This window comes from Penicillium mononematosum (genome assembly GCF_028829835.1).
Source record: "Penicillium mononematosum strain IBT 11891 chromosome Unknown utg000002l:1.0-8112719.0:1.0-8118358.0, whole genome shotgun sequence".
NCBI lineage: Eukaryota > Fungi > Ascomycota > Eurotiomycetes > Eurotiales > Aspergillaceae > Penicillium > Penicillium mononematosum.
Genome location: NW_026643272.1, coordinates 3,726,798 through 3,744,684, shown reverse-complemented (window position 1 = coordinate 3,744,684; position 17,887 = coordinate 3,726,798). Strand labels below are relative to the sequence as shown.

The 17,887-nt window shown below is 48.9% G+C and overlaps 4 protein-coding genes across 4 annotated transcripts; 2 read left to right on the top strand and 2 right to left on the bottom strand.

Moving 5' to 3' along the window:
• Nucleotides 1–1,145: 1,145 nt before the first annotated feature.
• Nucleotides 1,146–3,486, bottom strand: N7519_003199 (putative sister chromatid separation protein (Src1); the record flags this gene model as incomplete). Its single annotated transcript, XM_057289977.1, has 2 exons — nt 1,146–1,770; nt 1,916–3,486. 2 exons carry the CDS (start codon nt 3,484–3,486, stop codon nt 1,146–1,148), a joined length of 2,196 nt encoding a protein of 731 aa, XP_057151179.1.
• Nucleotides 3,487–6,294: 2,808 nt separating this feature from the next.
• On the top strand, nt 6,295–6,919 carry N7519_003198 (uncharacterized protein; the record flags this gene model as incomplete). The annotated part of the gene is made up of 2 exons (XM_057289976.1): nt 6,295–6,534; nt 6,602–6,919. The coding sequence occupies 2 exons, from the start codon at nt 6,295–6,297 to the stop codon at nt 6,917–6,919; spliced, it is 558 nt and encodes a 185-aa protein (XP_057151178.1).
• Nucleotides 6,920–7,403: 484 nt separating this feature from the next.
• On the top strand, nt 7,404–8,381 carry N7519_003197 (uncharacterized protein; the record flags this gene model as incomplete). Its single annotated transcript, XM_057289975.1, has 5 exons — nt 7,404–7,484; nt 7,549–7,655; nt 7,707–8,050; nt 8,214–8,294; nt 8,341–8,381. The coding sequence occupies 5 exons, from the start codon at nt 7,404–7,406 to the stop codon at nt 8,379–8,381; spliced, it is 654 nt and encodes a 217-aa protein (XP_057151177.1).
• An 883-nt stretch (nt 8,382–9,264) lies between these two features.
• Nucleotides 9,265–15,784, bottom strand: acyA (adenylate cyclase acyA; the record flags this gene model as incomplete). The annotated part of the gene is made up of 3 exons (XM_057289974.1): nt 9,265–9,564; nt 9,620–15,503; nt 15,606–15,784. 3 exons carry the CDS (start codon nt 15,782–15,784, stop codon nt 9,265–9,267), a joined length of 6,363 nt encoding a protein of 2,120 aa, XP_057151176.1.
• Nucleotides 15,785–17,887: the final 2,103 nt, after the last annotated feature.

The following is a 17,887-nucleotide window of genomic DNA, read 5'->3' as shown; positions in this document are numbered from 1 at the left end:
GTACCTTTGATATTATACTTCGCGCGGCTTATAGTGGCTTCGAGCATCACTTCACATCACATCTCACATTTCCTGTTCCATTGGATGTCCATGTCCAACAATGCCGCCTCAATCACACTATTTCCTATCAATACCAACACTTCTCATAGACCTAGACACAAGAACGAAAGCAAGGAACATTCTTAAAGCACGATCCGGGGATCCAGTATTCCCCTCACGCGATCTGCGTGTAGAGCGTTGACGCCAACAAAAACGAAAACTGACAGGGGTATTGATTGATCAGCTCGACACGTTGGGCATCAAGAATGGAGACGGTCAAGAGCGGGAGCGAGAGCGACATAGGCGTTTTACCGAGATCAGATTCACTTTGAGGCTGCAGACGGGCTATCGAGTGCTTGGCTGACTATCGAATGCTTGGCTGAGGTATATAAACGCCAAATGTAACTCAATTCAGTATTCCCATCTGCATATTCCGTGCAACATAGAGTATTTGCAGACTCTCGCGCTTTTAACCGAGCCACATGTGTACATCAGTACTATAGGAATAAAGTGTGGGTCTTGATCTTCGTGGTTGGGCTGGAATATCGAGCTGATACATGACATTTACTTGGTCTTTTAGTGGTGCGGAGTACAATTAATATGTACTCCGTACGGTGCCCTGGATTATGCGTGTTCACAAAGAACCCCGCTAGTTCCATCGGTGTGACAGCACATGCAGTCCTATAGACACGGGTACTCGATGGGGCGTGTTGCATACATGCCGTGCTGGTCTGCAAGGCAATGCAGGGTGAGGCTTGGCGCTAGACATTGCCAAAATCGGTTGGAATATGGAATTATTGCAGCTGGATTACATTGTTTTTTTACATATACATCCTGCGCAAGGCAGTCCGAATATTGCGTCTAAAGAAAAGAGGTTGGATTGAAATGGGCAATAGAATTAGTATGGACACGAAAAATATGTACAGATGAAGTAGGGAAGGCAACTGGGAATAAAGTGTTGTTTTAAAAAAAAAAAGCAAGAACCAGGAAATAAGAGGCATCTCATACACCAGAAAAGAACAACACGTGGGATATCAAAAAGAATACGGTCACAGTCGAGCTACGTGCGAAGACACTAAAGTATCCTCCAGACAGTAGGACGCGAATCAGTAGATCGGACGGCCCTCGTCCCAGCGGCGAGACTCTCTCGGACTAGAAATAGGTTCGGGTTGGCTTTCGCCTACAGGGGTGTGAGGACTTGCCACGATGTTACCGGATGGAGAAGGGATGGAGAATCGCGCACTCTCACGGCGGCCAGTATGTTCCGGCTCGCCGATAGCGTTAATGCCACCGATCCACTCCCAGACTCGAGAAACATCACCGCTACGTCCTTCTCGCACAGAAGCGCGGACATTAGCGTTACCCTCGACAAAGTTGCGGACCCGTCGCCAGAGCTCCTCGCGACGCTTGCCCTGGAGTTCAAAGCGGAGGACGTCATCACGGAGCTGACCGATGGCGATATAAGGTTCTTTGGCATCGCCGCGGGCGTATAGTGCAGCTTGCGTGGATAGCCGGTCAAGCGTCGTAGCTACCAATTCCGGCACGCGAGCAATGTCAGATCGACGTGCAATGACACGCGCGCGAGCGTACACAAGGAGACCAATGGTCATGATTAGAAGTGAAATAGGGAGTCGATACGCGAGGAGAGCGAGTCGGAAGTGGCGGCGGACGGCGCATGCGAGTGGGAGCCGTGCAATGGAGGTAGAGGAGAGGACGAGGACGCCGGAATTTCTGTAATTGCGAATGCGTCTCTGTCAGTTCCGGTACACAATGTCAGACCAGATCTTTATAAGAAATGCCGCTGGATGGGAAAATCCAGAGCGATGAGCGTAGCCAAGGAGACACGAGGATTACTCCTAGGGTTCAGGAAACTTACGGCTTGGTATTGCTGATAACTTCATCCTTGCCAAGGATCTCACCAATGGCGCCCTTCCACAGCTCATCAAACTCGGTGTCACTCAGACCCTTGCGGCGTCTCTTGGCCACCTCTTCCCTCAGCTCTGGTTCGCTGATGTCTGGGGATCTGGCACCCTTGCCGTCTTCCTTCAGCTGACCGCATTCCCACTTTGCTCGGCGCTCACGAAGCTCCTCAACAGCTTTATCAGCAACAGCCTTGACGCGGCGTTCCTTTTCACTATCGGGTTCACATGTTGGCGGCAACGGCACTAGGCCACCGAGGGCAAGTGGATGCGGCTTCAAAAGGAAATCATTTTCGCAGCGCACCTCAAAGTCCGGGTAACAGAAGGCGTGGCTTGGGCATGGCTCGCACCGAGGCTCCAGAACATTTGCCCATTCAGGAACCTTGGTCTCTGCCAAAGACCAGGTGGGCTTTCCCAGGCCACAATATCCAATCTCGAGCTTTTCTTTGCGCCACCAGGCACCAAAACTGCCGGCCAGTGAGAGGATAACTACCCAAGGGGCCAAGCGGCTGAGAGTTCCTTGTTTTTGCGGCCGTCGCCTAGCCCGAATTTGTGACGAGTACTGATCATTCTCCATAGACATAGCGAGCTGTTCCTCAGGCGTGAATTCTTCACCTGCCTCAATTTCGCTTTCTTCATCATCCTCGGATTCTTCCGACTCCTCCTCAGGCTCTTCCTGGGGAGGCATCAACCTGGAGGCAAAATCAAATGAATCCCGTTTGGGTGGCTGGAAACCATCATCTTGCTGAAGGTTAGACGGGGTTGCTGATTTCCGCGACCTGAGTCCGCGGCCCCGAGCTGGGCTGTCGGTGGATAAGCGCGAAACGCTCTTCCGCTTGCCATCATAGCTCATCCTTGCGCTTTTAGGAGCCTCGGGGCTTCCACTCTGGAAAGGATTGTCATCCGTAAACCTGCTCTCATTGCGTGATTCTGGCTTGAGACCCGGAGTGTGCTCATCCACTTCTGTAGAAGGGAGGATCTCACTCTGTCCGACTTTCCTAGCTGTAGATTTTCGAGGCGTAGGACGGGTAGCAGCGACTGGAGTGGCGAGTGTGTCGTCGCCGGTTTCCGTGTCAGACGTACGAGCGTGTTTACCCACCGACCGAGCAACGCTCGTGCGCTTTGTGTTCCTGACAGGTGTAGCAGGGCCGAGACCATCATCGACATCCACCGTTGAGTGACGCGTGCTGCGTCGCGATGTACCTCGCTGGCCTCTGCTTGTGGACCCGACTGTCGAGGGTGTAGGTGGAGGAGGCATCGAGTCTCTGTCGTTCGCGTCGCTAGCCACTGATGTCGACCGACTGCTCATGTCTGTAATCCCCATGCTCGTCCGTCGAACAGTGTCGCGGTCGCGCAACAGCTTTCTGGCTTGCGGAAGGACTTCATCCTCGAGGATGCCGATCAGTTGAGCCTTCTTTGCGGAGGCAGGGTACGGAATATCGTGGCTGACGAGGATGGAGCGGAGACGAGGGACAGTGAGAGAGTTCAGATCGAAATCTGGATGCAGGTATTCCAGTTCATCCGCCATTTTGCAATGTGCGACGTCGCCGCCTGGTTAATGTGCGAACACCCCGACCGAGATGGCGTAGTCTACGGGGATTTCAAGATGGACACCGAACTTGCAGCACGGTGCGTGGCTAGACGAGATTGCAATATGCGAGGAAAATGCCACCGATCGCTCCCTTTTTCAAATTTTAGCTATGGTAGCAGAAGTGTTGGTTTTTTTTTGTCGAGCTGTTAATTACAGCAGACCTGGTTCGATCATTCGTTCAGTTCGTAGCCACGGCAACAGGTGGGGCGGGAAAAACGGCCGATGTTGGGACTAACGACTTGTTCGATGTAAATGTAGGCAAGAAAGCTCAAGAAACAGATGTCTCTCCCACTCTTTCCTGCTTGGATTCGGGTTACCAGATGAAGGGGTGAGCAGACCAAGAAAGAAAACAAGGTCGATGACGCACGCATAAACAATGGCACGTGACCTGCTAAAAGTGACAGGTGGTGCTTTAGCCCCGTTATCATGATTTGACATGAAAGAGAGCTCAATTAGCTACTACCTCAGGGCCTATCGTATATTATTAAATTTTGGGTACTGGTCAAATTATTACATACATACAGGCAAGGCTAAGTTTACATCAATTTTACTATCCATGGATGTTGTAATTGCTCGCTGACGTGGAGAAACCCATGGGAGAATACTATTTTACATCATACTACATAGATAGATAGCTGTTGCAAGGACAACTTCAGATTAAGAGTATTAAGAGTCAACTTAACATTCTCTCACATTCTCTTCTGATTCGGTTCAGGACACCTTGTCATCACGTGACTCTGCCCCAGTCCCACTTTCATGTCAATCTCTGCCAAGCCCAAATACGTAGGTGCGGTCCATATGTACGTACTACGTACATATACATCCATGGATCAACTGATATCAACTGAGACCCAAACAAGCTCCTGAACTCGTCCCCTTAGTACTTCATTTCCCTATGGCCTGAATTTACTTGCCTCAACGCCATAATATCTCCTTTTTTACTATACTCTATGGTAAAGCTCTAGTTAGGTCCCTCAAAGTGAAAATAGAATTCAATACGGCGGTTTGGCCGAGTGGTCTAAGGCGATTGACTAGAACGTCTTTGAGATTGAATTGTCCAAATCTTGAAATCAAGTATTCTTAATCAATTCCGTTCGCGGGCGCATGTTCGAATCATGCAGCCGTCGTTGCACATATCTTTTTAGCATTTTTTAAACTATTATAGTAAACTCTACTGAGTTGTTATAATAAAAATTTTATTTTTTCTCACTAGAGGAACATAGACTGACTTTATAATATGATTGAGATTTTAGAAAAGGTGAAATCAGCACCTATCAGTTCAACTTTCAACACAACAACTTTCCGAATCCACCGGCGCCTCCAAATCAGACGTCTTTCTTTGTAAAAGGCGAGGTAGAACCTATAGCGAAAGATATCCCCATGCCTACGGCACCAACGCCTCAGAAAGTGACCTAGCCAAGCGATTTGGTTGGAGTTTCCTTACGTGATAACGAGGGAGAAGACTCATTCGCGGAGTACGCTAGTAGCTCCTTATAGCAAGCTATCGCGATCACTAATTCATTTGTGGATGGTCTAGACAGTGACTCGTTTAAAGAGATATGCCGTCGGGGAAGACGATTCGTCTGCATCGATAAAAGGATCAAGAACGTGCCACCAGAACTGCAACCATTATTAGTAGGGCGTACCGGGACGATGAAATAACGTAGTCAGGTTTAATAGTGCTTCTTCTGGGGTGCCGGGGGGTCATAAACTTGATCTAGGAAGATCTTACAACGATTATATGACGACTATAACAACTTGGTGGTAGAGAATTCAATTTATCAGCCGTCTATCTATACCGAGAAATAATATGTGGTAGACACCTTCGAAATAAGAAACACCTATCCATGGATCTCTGTTAGATCTAAATTACCTAGGTACCTAGGTACCTCCTAGGTAGATCGCATATTAGATTAAGTTTTGACCTAAACTCTATATATTACACACTTTATATGAGGTAGAGAGTGCAAGTTTCCTAAGTATTCTATTATGAGGTTCTTCTCTCTCTTTTTTCCTTTTCCTTTTTCCATTTTAGAACTACTTAAATAGTAATTCAGGTTGAGTAGGCCATCTCCTTACTTAGGATGGTATGGGAGGTAATGATCTTACAGAGAAGTCTAGGAAGATCATTAAGACAGAGTGTTTAGAAATTTCAAGATTCTTTTTTTAGGAATAGAAGCAAAAAAGGTTATGTTCAACGACGGCTGCATGATTCGAATGCGCCCGCGAACGGAATCGATTAAGAATACTTGATTTCAAGATTTGGACAACTCGATCTCAAGGACATTCTAGTCAATCGCCTTACCACTCGGCCAAACCGCCGTACTGAATCCTATTTCCACTTTAAGGAACCTAACAGGGTTTTACTATGGAGTATAATAAAAAAGAGAGCTGAAGGCTGGCAGCAAGGGCCAGAAGGAGAGAGAGAGATAGAAGCAGTTTGAATTCTCTACCTGTATGAGACTAGCTAATACACTACTACCTAGGTCGCTAGTTAGTTAGCATACATGAGAATCCTGACAAACAAGGCACCAATCAGATAGATGCCTGCCTGTCACAAAAGCCTCACTCCATCATCTGAGAGTCATCACTTCTCGCCTAAGGCATGCTGCTAATGTCTCCTTAGCCTAAGACTCCTCATCAGTCAAGTCCGCCTTACCCACCAAATCACCCACCAAGTCGCCTGTCAAGTCCCCTATCAAATCCCCCATCGAATCTCATATGGGGTCACCTATGGAGTCACCTATGGAGTCACCCACCGAGTCATCCATCAAGTCACCCACCAAGTCGCCTGTCAGGTCCCCTATCAAATCCCCCATCGAATCCCCCATAGGGTCACCTATGGAGTCACCTACCGAGTCACCCACCGAGTCACCCACCGAGTCCCCTATCAAATCTTCCATCGAATCTCCTGTGGAGTCTCCCACAAAATCCCCCATTGCGTCACCCATCGAGTCTCCCGCTCAAAGCGTCTCTGTGCCACAAGTAAGAATGCCCTAACTGCCACCAAGCTAAGTCGAGCGAGCCACTAAGTTAGGTTATTTTTGACCAGTTCACCGTTCCCCCGGGATGGACCACGAATCCTCCGGGTAGTTTTTTCCAAAAAGAATGGGAGGGAGTTGACTCGGCAGGTCAAGAAATGGCTCGAGACCATGGTCTTGGTCCCGGACGACCGATAATGGAGGATAAAGATGCCTACTACACAATTTTCCAGTCCGGCGAAAAGTTTTATCTCTGGTATCAGATGTATCATGGCGTGGACGAAATCGCCTCTCGGGATATACATGAAATCGCTCATGCTCTGGCTCAAGGAGGACTTAAGCACCTACAGACCGGTCCTGCCACTCAAGTTCCCGATTCTGGTCTTTGACGGACGCCTTCAAAAGCCTTCTGCAATCCATGGATAGCTTCTATTGCCTACATGCATAGTTTTTCTTCCAAGGCTGTGAATATTCTAGGCCTTAATTTACCATCTCAGGCGAAGTCAGGATATACATAATAGTAGATCCAAAGGTAAGAACAGTGCTTGGTACCGCAATGTTAAAAAATCGGAGATACCCCAGATGCACCGATTTAGGAAGATATGTATAGAGAAAGGAACCCTATAAGATCTTCTTCAGGTACCTAATGTGGCTCCTTCCCCGTCCTATATCTTTTACCAACAGTGGAAGGTTCATAAAACTTGGGTTCTCATCTGCCAGATCTGGGGATCTACAAGAGGGTTTCCGTCTCGATGGGGGGAGTGAGAAGATGAGAGGAAAGAAAGGAGTATCTGAGAGTTACATGAGCATGGCAACCGCGCAGGTATAAACAAACCCTTGGAAGTCGCATCATCAACTTCAGTGTCATGTACAATGGCTGCGTCAGAAGAGGTCCTAAGGGCCTTCAATGACATCCTGGACATCAAGGTGGCATATACATGGGGACGAAGTCAGGTAAGTACTCCATGACCTCCTCTTCCATCTAATACCGATGCTCATCTATGTTGGACGTATGTAGATATTAACGTTCATGGGCCATGTGGTGGCTAACGGGTTCTTGTATGACATACAAGACAGCGAGCTGCTATCGCTCAAAGCGATGGTCGACGAGATCCACATGCTCTGGTAAAAGCCTTGCTGTTACCGCAGGTACTCCTATCTAACTCCCGATTCTAGTCCCCCAGACGGAGCCACCTTCTCTGACCCAGTCATGGAGCCTGCCCAGTCTACTAAACGGGCTCTCAACCCAATCTGGCAGCGAAACGCCCCATCACAGAGATCGAAATTTCTCCTTCAAACCCTCGTGCATAACAAGGTGCCATTCTCCGGAATTTACGACATACTTGGATTGTTTTTATCTTCCATAGGCGCTGCTCCAAACCGCGCAACATCCCGCAACTTCTATCTGCCCATGACGGCGATGTATGCCAAGTGGTGCATTGCTTTAAGTGAGTTTGTCCCAAAGAAGTCGGTCCCGACGATGTACAACTCCACGTGGGTGAAAGATGGCCCGGGAAAAGGTAGGTTTTTCTTAGGAGCCTCTCTTGGAGGCTATATCGGGGGAACCCAATGCGAACGCACAGGAACGTGGGCCCAAGTAGTCAAAGAGGCCCGGTGGAATTTGATCAATGATGGAGCTATGCATATGAGCGGCTATTCTATGTACGACTGCCCCCTGAGCAGGTCCGCTGGTGACACGTCCATTGGGAACCAACTGTGGTTTGGACATTGTGCTGAGGTTTACCCTCTACTACACATATTGCGGTAAGCCCATCCGTGCATGATATACAGACACTAGCTAACCAGATAGAAATAACCCAAACCCCACAGCTGTACATGGCATCGCATTGAGAAACCGAGGTGTGGATTCGAAGGTTTACGAGGATAATCTATCAGGGCAAGTATGGACTTCGGTTAGGGATTTATGTGAGAATTGCGAGACACTTGTTAGGATGTGGGGTGGGTTGCCAGTCAATTTTGACCTCTGGGCCGATGTATCTGGCGCACCACCGTAGAGAATCATGGTGTACGTTAGTCTTACTGGTCTTACGAGAGGTGATGGTGTCTGAATCAATTTGTTTATATTGATTCAACTATGAAGAGAGGCCTATGTGGACATAGTGTATGGTACAATGTGAGATAGATTGCTATGTACGTATGTAGGTAGGTACCTAGGTAGAACTCAAGGTGTTTAGATGTAATCCCTGGTTATACATAGAAAGCTCTTTCGTACACATCTCGAAAGACATCTAGAAAGGCATTGAGGAAGGAATGGAAAAAGGACTCCCAAAACTTGTCAATACTTTCTTACATATAACGTATCTAATATCATGTTGGTTCAAATAGATCAGATTATCAAAGTTCGACGTAGTCTCGTGCAGCAGACTACATATGTACATATTAAGGATCAAATAAGATGATAAGAAAAAAGCCCATGAGATTATCATATAGACTGTAATGTATATTCACTGACCGAGCCAATTACAGCCCTAAAACTCAAAGCAGATCAAGACCAATAATGAAAGAAGATACCGAAACAATCACCTTGGCTCCATGCCATAATGCTTTATATAAAACAATCTGCAGAACCCCCTCCCGCCAGTGGGACGCCGCCCACCAAAAGAAAGCAAGAAAGATACAAGAAGGGAGAAAGGAAGTTCAAAAAAGCAAGTAATAGGAAACCAAAAGTAAGTTGAAAATTAGTGTGATAAAAAGCAGGCGGCAGAACTCAGTGCTAGCTGCGGCCGGAATCAAAAGAGCGATTGGCATCGCCGGGGAGATGGAGGAAAGACGACGAGGCGGAGGTAATGCCGCTGTCGATGCTGCCTGAAGGTCCCATCTTGACAGGAGTTGGTGGACCGCCGATGTTGCCCGCAGCACCAACGGCCATCTGCTCCTTGAGAGCTTGGAATTCGGCAAGCTGTGTTTGTAGTTGCTGTAATACCTCGGTGATAGGGACGGCGTGGTCGCTGAGGGTGTCGCCTGGTTTGAAGGGACGCATCATATGGCGTAGGGAGAGTGTGTTGATGCATACCTGGGATTTGTTAAGATTTGAAGTAGAACGAAAGGGGAGTTTGTGTAATACTAACCTCGATGCGAGTGACTTGTTGATCGACCAAACTGAGAACGGTCGAGTCATTGAGCTCACCTCCATGTCTCTTGACCATGTTGAAGAGAGCGACGTTCGGCTCTCTGAGGCTCGGTTCACTTGGATGCTCCATAGCACCGCAAAGTCGTTCAAGACGGAGTGTGACTTCCCAGAGACGCCAAATGACGTTTGTCTGGATATCAAGTTGATTGTCCGGGCTGATAGTTGCAACAGAGCTGTCTTGATCCTGTGCTTCTTCAGAAGAGATCATGCGACCAGAAAGCGAGGAGGGGTAAACAAGGTAGAGGGGTTCCGGATTTTCCAGACCCTTCAGCTTTCTTTCGCCTTGATCTTTGATAACGAAACCTTGACTATTGAGCTGTTGCAGTTCGCGACGAATGTTGTGGCCGAGGCTATCGCCGCGGGAGCTGCTGTCGGTCGAGCTGGTGGATGCAGAACGCTCAGCATCCGCGAAAATCTCAAGGCTACGGTGGATATCGGTCATGAAATCCGAGGAAACAAAGATCTGCCCCCCATCCGCGACGGCAGAAATTCGCGACGCACGATTCACCATTGGACCGAAATAGTCCATTCGGCTGGTGACCGGATCTTTCGCACAGACAGGCTCGCCCCAATGGCCACCCATACGGACAGACAGGCCACGGAAGATCACATTATTGTCCATGTCAACCACAACTCGGCACTGGGGCTGATCGAGAATCTCCGTAGGCCACTCAGCTTCAAGAAGCTGGTTTTGACAGTTGAAACACCACAGCAAGGCAGCAGTCGTGGTTGAGAAAGCGACCATGAAAGCATCACCTTCTGTCTTGACCTCATAGCCACCGAAGATCGCAAGTTGTCGACGTAGGATGTCATTGTGGATTTGAATAGCAGAGCGCATCGCATCCGGGCAAATCTCCCATAGACCCGTGGATTTCTTGATATCAGTGAACATGATAGTCAATTCACCTTCGGGAGCATTCACGTGTTCAAAGCGCGCGAGTCGCGAATCTCCAGGACCATCGCGCTTCTTGGGACGCTTGGCAGTTGGGATGATCTGCTCTTCAGCAAACGTGGACGAGGCAGTGTTGAGAGAAGGACGAGGCTTTGGGCGTCTCCTTTGAATCTCACCAACACCGAGGATCATCACCATCAGCTTATTGGTGGCACCGAAGGAGATGGCCAAATCACGTAACTTCTGAGCTGCAAACATCAAGTCGGGCTGTTCTCTCCTAGTAATGTCAACCACCACTTCGGGGGTAACATAATCCCAGAGTTCTTTTGATGCCAAAACGATCATTTCATCTTGTTCCGTCAAGACGGTATGCATTGTGGAAGGAGCCGCAATGACAGCAGGCATCATAGGGAAGTGTCCGAAGCACCTCGACACGGTCAGGACATCATTCAGCTTCCCGGTGCGAGACACGAAGCCTCCTGCTGCACGAATGCGGGCGCGCTCGTTAGGTTCCGCAGGATCATGATTTTGCGTCAAAGAAACCATTGAACCATCTGACCGGATCAAAATAGCCTGAGCATCACCGACATTGGCGGCGTACAAGTCCATGTTGTTCAGATACAGAACAGTAGCAACACCCCCGGACTGAATGTCATCCTGGTTGAGCATTTTGGCCGCATTCGATCCTCGATGGTATTGGCGGATTTCACGGTCATCAATGGACCTGTAGGCAGAGCCTGCCATATTCTTATTCAATGCCAAGAACGACCGTCGGAGCGCGTCCAATGGTGTTTCACCCTGGTCTCGCTGCAGTTTCTTAAGCTCAAACGAGAAAGTAGAAGTGAAATTCTCGTGCAAGTACTTTGCGACGCGAGATCCACCACTAGAAAGTGTCTGTCCGTCAAACATTCCTACAAGTGTTTCCACATTATCCTGCTTCAACCGTGGCACAATCATATCAATAATGGATAGATGCTCGGTCTTACCAAGAGAGTCGGCCATACCGTAGGCGAGAGTACCAGCCAAAGAGGCAGATGTTCTCACACGGCGATCTTCAGTCTCCTCTGGGATGGTGGGAATGGTGAGTGTGACATCCATGAGTCCCAGAACACGGAGATGGGTGAGGGAGTTGAAGTCAGTCAGGTCAGCGCCATTGGCAGCCGGAGGACCCAGCGACGCGATATTTGGCTTGATTTCCAGACGCTTGTTGCCCGAGAAATTCAGATACTTGAGATTACGGTTCCAGTTCCAGTTCCAGTCATAAGGCCAGTTTGACACGTTGTACTTGAGCCCGTTGCTCCCCACATCCAGAATAGAAAGCTTGCTGACCTTGCAAAGCTCTGCAGGCAAGACTTGGAACCGATTGGCGTTGATATGGAGAACTTTGAGGTTGCTTCCCTCTTCCAGGTCATCGGATGGGAGAGAGGTCAACTCGTTACCGGACAGGTACAGCTCGGAAATCAATGGCCACCTCTTGAGAATTCCTTGCGGTAGTTCCGTCAGGTCATTGTAAGAAAGGTTGACAATACGCAGTTCTGGGAGCAAGGACAGTTCCCGGAAAACGTCATCTTCAAGTCTGTTGTCTGCAAGTGAAAGTGTCCGGAGAGATGCCGCAAACGTCATCGCCATCTGCTGAGAGAAGTTGGAGTCTTTCCGACTCACCGAGTTCGGGTCGGTATATGATGGCGACGTCCCAGATACCTTCCTACCAGATTGGGCAGTTGAAGGATTGCGGTACCCGTTCGGTGATACAGAATGCAAAGCACCATTCGACGTTTGACTGGGTCGACGTAGACCTGGTTCATCCATTGGGCCTACATCTTCATAGCTGGGGTTTCCAGCAATTCCTGGTGTAGTTCCAGGTGTGTTTGTAGGTTCGCCGGGAATTTGAGGGTACGGAGCACCGCATTTTGGAAAGCTGGACAGAATGTTTGAGGAGACGTTGAGTATTTCCAACTTGGCACAATGCCAGATTTCGGCTGGTAGAGAATTCAAGTTGCACTCCCTCAGGTTAAGATGTTTGAGCTCCGCAAGGCAACCCAAGGTTGGAGGCAAAGACGACAGTGGGTTCTTGATCATACTGAAGTGTTCCAGTCGACGCAACCTGCCAATCTGAAGCGAAACCGAGGAGATATGATTTTTGTCAAGAACGAGTTTTGTTATATTCGGGCAATTCTCGAAAATTGTATCCCTGAATTGGGAGAGCTTGCCGGAGGCAAGGTTGAGAGAAGTCAGTGTTGGCATAGGAGCGTCAACATCAAAGTGAGTCAGAGGGCAGTGGTCCAGATGTAAACTCCGCAACCTCGGGAAGGAGCCTTTGAAACGTGATAGAAGATTGTGACCAAAGAATATCTGTTCCAGTCGCGGAAGACTAGAGAGAGCATCGATATTGGAGATAGCATTGAAGCGTCCATCAAATTCCTTGAGGTTCACTAATTCCCTGAAGGAATCATCGAGAGGCCCGCTCAAGTTGTTGTTTGTCATCCACAGGCGTTCAAGTGTGGCCAAGCGGCCAATATTGGGGAGCTCTTCTATCCCGTTGAAGCTGATATCGAGATCAACCAGACTCTTGAGGTTGCAAAGGAAATCGGGGAAGACCTTGAAACCATTTGACGACATGTTCAGGCTTCGCAGGTTTTGGAAATTGCCGAAAGAGCTTGGCAGTTTTGTTAACTGATTGTTCGCCATCTTGATGCTAACAAGACCAGTCAGCCGATCGAGCCCCGCGTGATCCAAGTCCTCAAGACAGTTGTTTGACACATCCAGATAGGTCAGCCGGCTGGCTAAACCAAAGCTTTGTGGGAGGAATGCAGCCTCATTCCCGATGAACTTGATCTCTCGCAGATTGATGCAGCTTTGGATGAAGTCTTTGGGAACGTCTAGTGACAAGTTTCGCGACAAGTTCAGTGAGATGATCTCGGAGGACTTTGCATATAGCGTAATTGGAATAGTGACGAGACTGCGGCCTTGGAGATCCACATGGCTGAACTTTTGCACTTTGTTGAAACCTGGCTCGCTATCCAGACTGCTGTAGCCGCTTAGCTTTGTGGGCAAGAAGATGAAGCGACAGAGATAACTGTGATCCTCACGGCCAATATCTCCGATACGGTCCTTTTGCGTATAGCCAACTTGTTCCAGCAGCCGCTTTTGCATTTGAATAGGTCGCTCGTTGTGGTCAAGTTGCCGTGAAAGATCATGTTTCCGTAGAACAATCTCATAATTGTTGAGATGGTCTTGTAAGAAAGACTTCCGCCCAAGCATGAGGAGGATCTCAGACACGGTAGCATTCAGACCAGCCGATAGCGTGGCGAAAGTAGAATCAATTCGGAAGATCCGAATAAAGTACGAAGCTTCCCGATCACGAGGGCCGACGGGGCCAGGTTCTTCCAAAGTAGGGTCTTCCAAGGTAGGATCAACGGGCCCCCTGACCTGCCAACTTTCGGGGGCATTCCACGGCTTTTCCATTTTGGCATCGTCGCCAGGTGTGGTCGTCCCATCCCTTCCACGCTTCGTTTGTCCGGGCGAAGGTGGACGGACAATCCCTTTCAGATTTTCCATATCGACATCAAGGTGGAAGAAGTGCTTGTTCTCCTCCTGGTTCTTGTCGTCCTTAGGGTTATAAACGTCACCCCCTTGATGAGTGAACACACGACGATTACCAAGCTTTCTTCCCACCATTAGACCCTTCCCAGAATCTTTCTTTCGGTCTGAATCTACCGACTCTGGGTATCGAGAGGAAGTACCCCCTTCAACGCTTGGTTGCCTATCGCGCCGCGGCGGAGAAGAGTTCCTCGATTTGTCATGCGAATGTGACTTCCCGAGGATCTTTTTGATAAACCCGCCGATTCTGGGATGCTGTGAGTTCTGATCAGGGTCTCTGTATGCGCTACGCACACTGGGCGTTGGACTTGTCGACCGGCCTCCAGCTGCAGTAGAGTCACTCATGTCAGTCGCTGAATGCAGATAGTTCTCATTAAACGGCCGCAGTCCAATGTCATCTCTGCCAGTAGCGGGTCGGGGTTGGGACCATGCCAGATCGCCAGCAAGAGTCCGGTTCTCTTCTTTGCTTCGTGAGGAACGATGTCTGCCAGGTCCCCGTCGGCTTGGCTCCCTCTGCCCCGAGGAGCCATTCTCCGAGGATGGAAGACGCTGTCCATCGGGGCCAATAGGTACGTGGCGCACGGGTGCCTCCCCGTACTGTGGGATGTCATTAAAGCTCTGATAATCCCATGGAGTAATGTCACTGGAGGGCAGAGGGTTATTTGCCCGTGACCTCTGGGGGCGCTGTGAGGAGTTGGATCCTTCGGGCGTATTGCGTGAGCCATCTGAGTTCGCTCTCTCGCGCGCCTTTAACTGGTCGACTGGCCCCCCACGCCTGCTCGGCGGGTTCTGGGAGCCATCGTCATCAGTTTGAAGCTCCCCAGGGGAATGGTAGTCATCTCCAAGTAGACCTTTCAGATGCTTCTTTCGGAACTTTTGGCTAATACTTGATCTAGACCCCTGGCTACTGACTGTGGTTGCGCTTGCAGCAGATGGCCGTCGATGTTCCCCATGGTATTCATACTCGGCAGGTTCGCTTGCGATTGTCCGTCCGGTCGTGGGGCGAAATGTGAATGACGCAGGCGAGGCTTCATGCTCAGAGTCGTGATAAAAAGTACCACTAGCATCTGGCTGACCGCTGCTGGGGGTTGTGGACCACGGGGCAATCGACTCGATCTCATCGGAGTCGGCGCGAGATGGGCGAAGTGGCGGAGGTCGGGGACTCGAGACGGATGATTGAGACGGGCTATCTCGATTGACCGGGACCGTCAAACCCTCGCGGTGATTGCTAAACCCGGAGGCTTTGCGTTGCTCAGAGGAGGGAATACCGGAGTCCCATGACCACATGGAGCTTCCCCAATCAATGCGAGGGGGTTTTGAGGAGTTGGGCCTAGTAAAAATAAAAGATTAGCGCCTCTCCTTTTTGATTTAGATCGGACGCGCCATGATCGCGTGGAGAGTCAGCAGGTCATTTGGAGAAACAGAAGCTTACTTGGAGTCCATTTTTGACGAACTGGGAAACTGGTCGGCATTATGACCTCCCGCAAAGGCCTCGTCTTGATCTCCAGGCTGACTCTCGGAGTTTCGCACAGTATCCTGCGACATCCAGCTTTTTCCAGAGCTCTCCGAACCTTGACGGTTGTCGGGTTGGTTGCGGTCCCGCGCCGGCATGGCTGCGCTCAGACTCGGCCAAATGCCACCACGGTAACCCTGTTCAACTTGCAGCCAGCTTTATCTTGGGGTGTGCTGATATTTCAGAACCGTCCCGCATTAAAAGAACCGATGATTATCGGATGGTGTGGGCGACCGGGGAAGCTGCAACGTGTGGTTGTCGATTCTGCTGTCTCGGGTGCTGGCGCCACGCTGTGGAGGCCGACCCGGCGACGCGGTAGAGAGTCTATTAGCTAGAATAAACTCTGTAGGACATCCAATTTGAATTCGAGACGAGGCAAATACGTGTGTTGGCAGCAAGAGCGCGAAGGAGCTTGGAGGGCTAGCGGGGGCGTGAGGAAAGCGGATGAAGGCGTATTGAAAAGCTGAAACCGAGGGCGTGAGACTAGCGTCGGGCGTGAGTATCAGAATGGGGGGCGTTATTTCATGAGGTTTTAGAAAGTGATTGCGGTTAAGGACAACCCGGGCGCATACAAGGCGTACGGGGTGACTATTGAGGTCCAGGGTTAATTGGGGGGGAAGAGGAAGAGTGGGGATAGTGCTCGTGACAAAGGCGGATCAACGTAATGACGATTGAGAACAAAGCCAAAATCCAAATAGCCAAAAAAAAAGACTAAAAAGGACCGAAGCTCAAGATGAGATTCATGTAAGAAGAAAGCGATGAAGATGAAACCCGTGTGAGCTTCAGATACCTAGTAGGTACCTAGGTAGTCATGAGGCTCTTAGCACCGTACTTTTGAGAATCCATACCTACATAAGAGCGTCTCCCTGAAACTTGTACATGTCGATTACTTGAATTATTCGAAAATAATTTGTATTCTTTCTCACTTTTCCCTTTCTTCACTTCTTCACTTTATTTTATTTTATTTTTTATATAGATATAACCATTTTCACTATGGTCCGTGATGCTGTCCGTGCTCGACAGACTGTGGAGCTCTCCGCGTCTTTGTTCTGCTTCGTTTTGAGTGTTCCATGAGTTCTGTTCTATTCTTTGCCTTTCCTCGTAAAGGTTTTTCGTATACATGTGGCATTATTGTATTGCATAGCCCTCTACGGAGTGTTCGGTATAATCGAGTCATTGGTCATCCCCGGCCCCCTAAACTCGAGGTATCGAGGCTGTGACAAAGAATCCCTGTAGCACTTTCACGGTTGTACTCGTATTATATAGATATAGATATAGATATATATTTGGCTTCACTAGAAGGTGACAGCTCCGGTCGCCAAGGAAGGTATTGCTACTCCGTACCGTTGCACCGCTTGTTTTTCTTTTGTCGCGGTCTACCTGGCCTGTAATATATCTATCCCAGCTGTAAGGTACGGAGCACTTTGAATAGAACAATGCTACGAAATAAACGCCACCGATTCTGATATTTTGGTACATAGAATTCCAGTACCATTCACAATAGCTCTGCCCACAGAACAGTCTTGTGATATATCAAAACTATTTCGAGTAACCTCCATCGCGAAACGATTGAAGACCGAAGCACGTATTTTCTTAAATTTATCTAGATATTAGCATAATTAGCTTAACACATCGACTCAGACACTCGGAAAGAATTTGCTATGACTCTCTTCACTAGCAATGACAGCAGCAATACAAAAACGCGACCTTTCTCTTCTAGAGTTTTGCTCTTAGGCTTGAATTAAGCAGCTGGTTAGTTTGTTAGATATAACAACACCGGACACGCCTCATTTATAATAATCTCCTCAGTGTATGCTTTGAGCCAGTTCCTAGACGAAAATATTCATCTGCCTTATGCTATTTCTAGTGACGGCGAAATGGTCAGAAATTCAGTCTGGTGCTGAAATGACACTGACTTCGCACAATCCTTGAGCCTGCCCGGTATGGCTGTATAAGTCCAGTATAATTTGGCTAGGAGATCCTCGCCTCCTAGCAGTTTCCTTCAGGGTATGAACGATATTGGACACAACCAAGATGTGGGTCTAGCCATCCACCGGAGATCGCTAGTTCAGGGACCCTGCAGATCTACACGAGTGGAGCGTGGTCATATTCTGCATGGTATTCTCGTGCCCATTATCGCTGCGTTTAAAGTCGGAATGGTTGACCCCGGTGTTGCAACCCAGGATGTCAAGCTCGCAAGT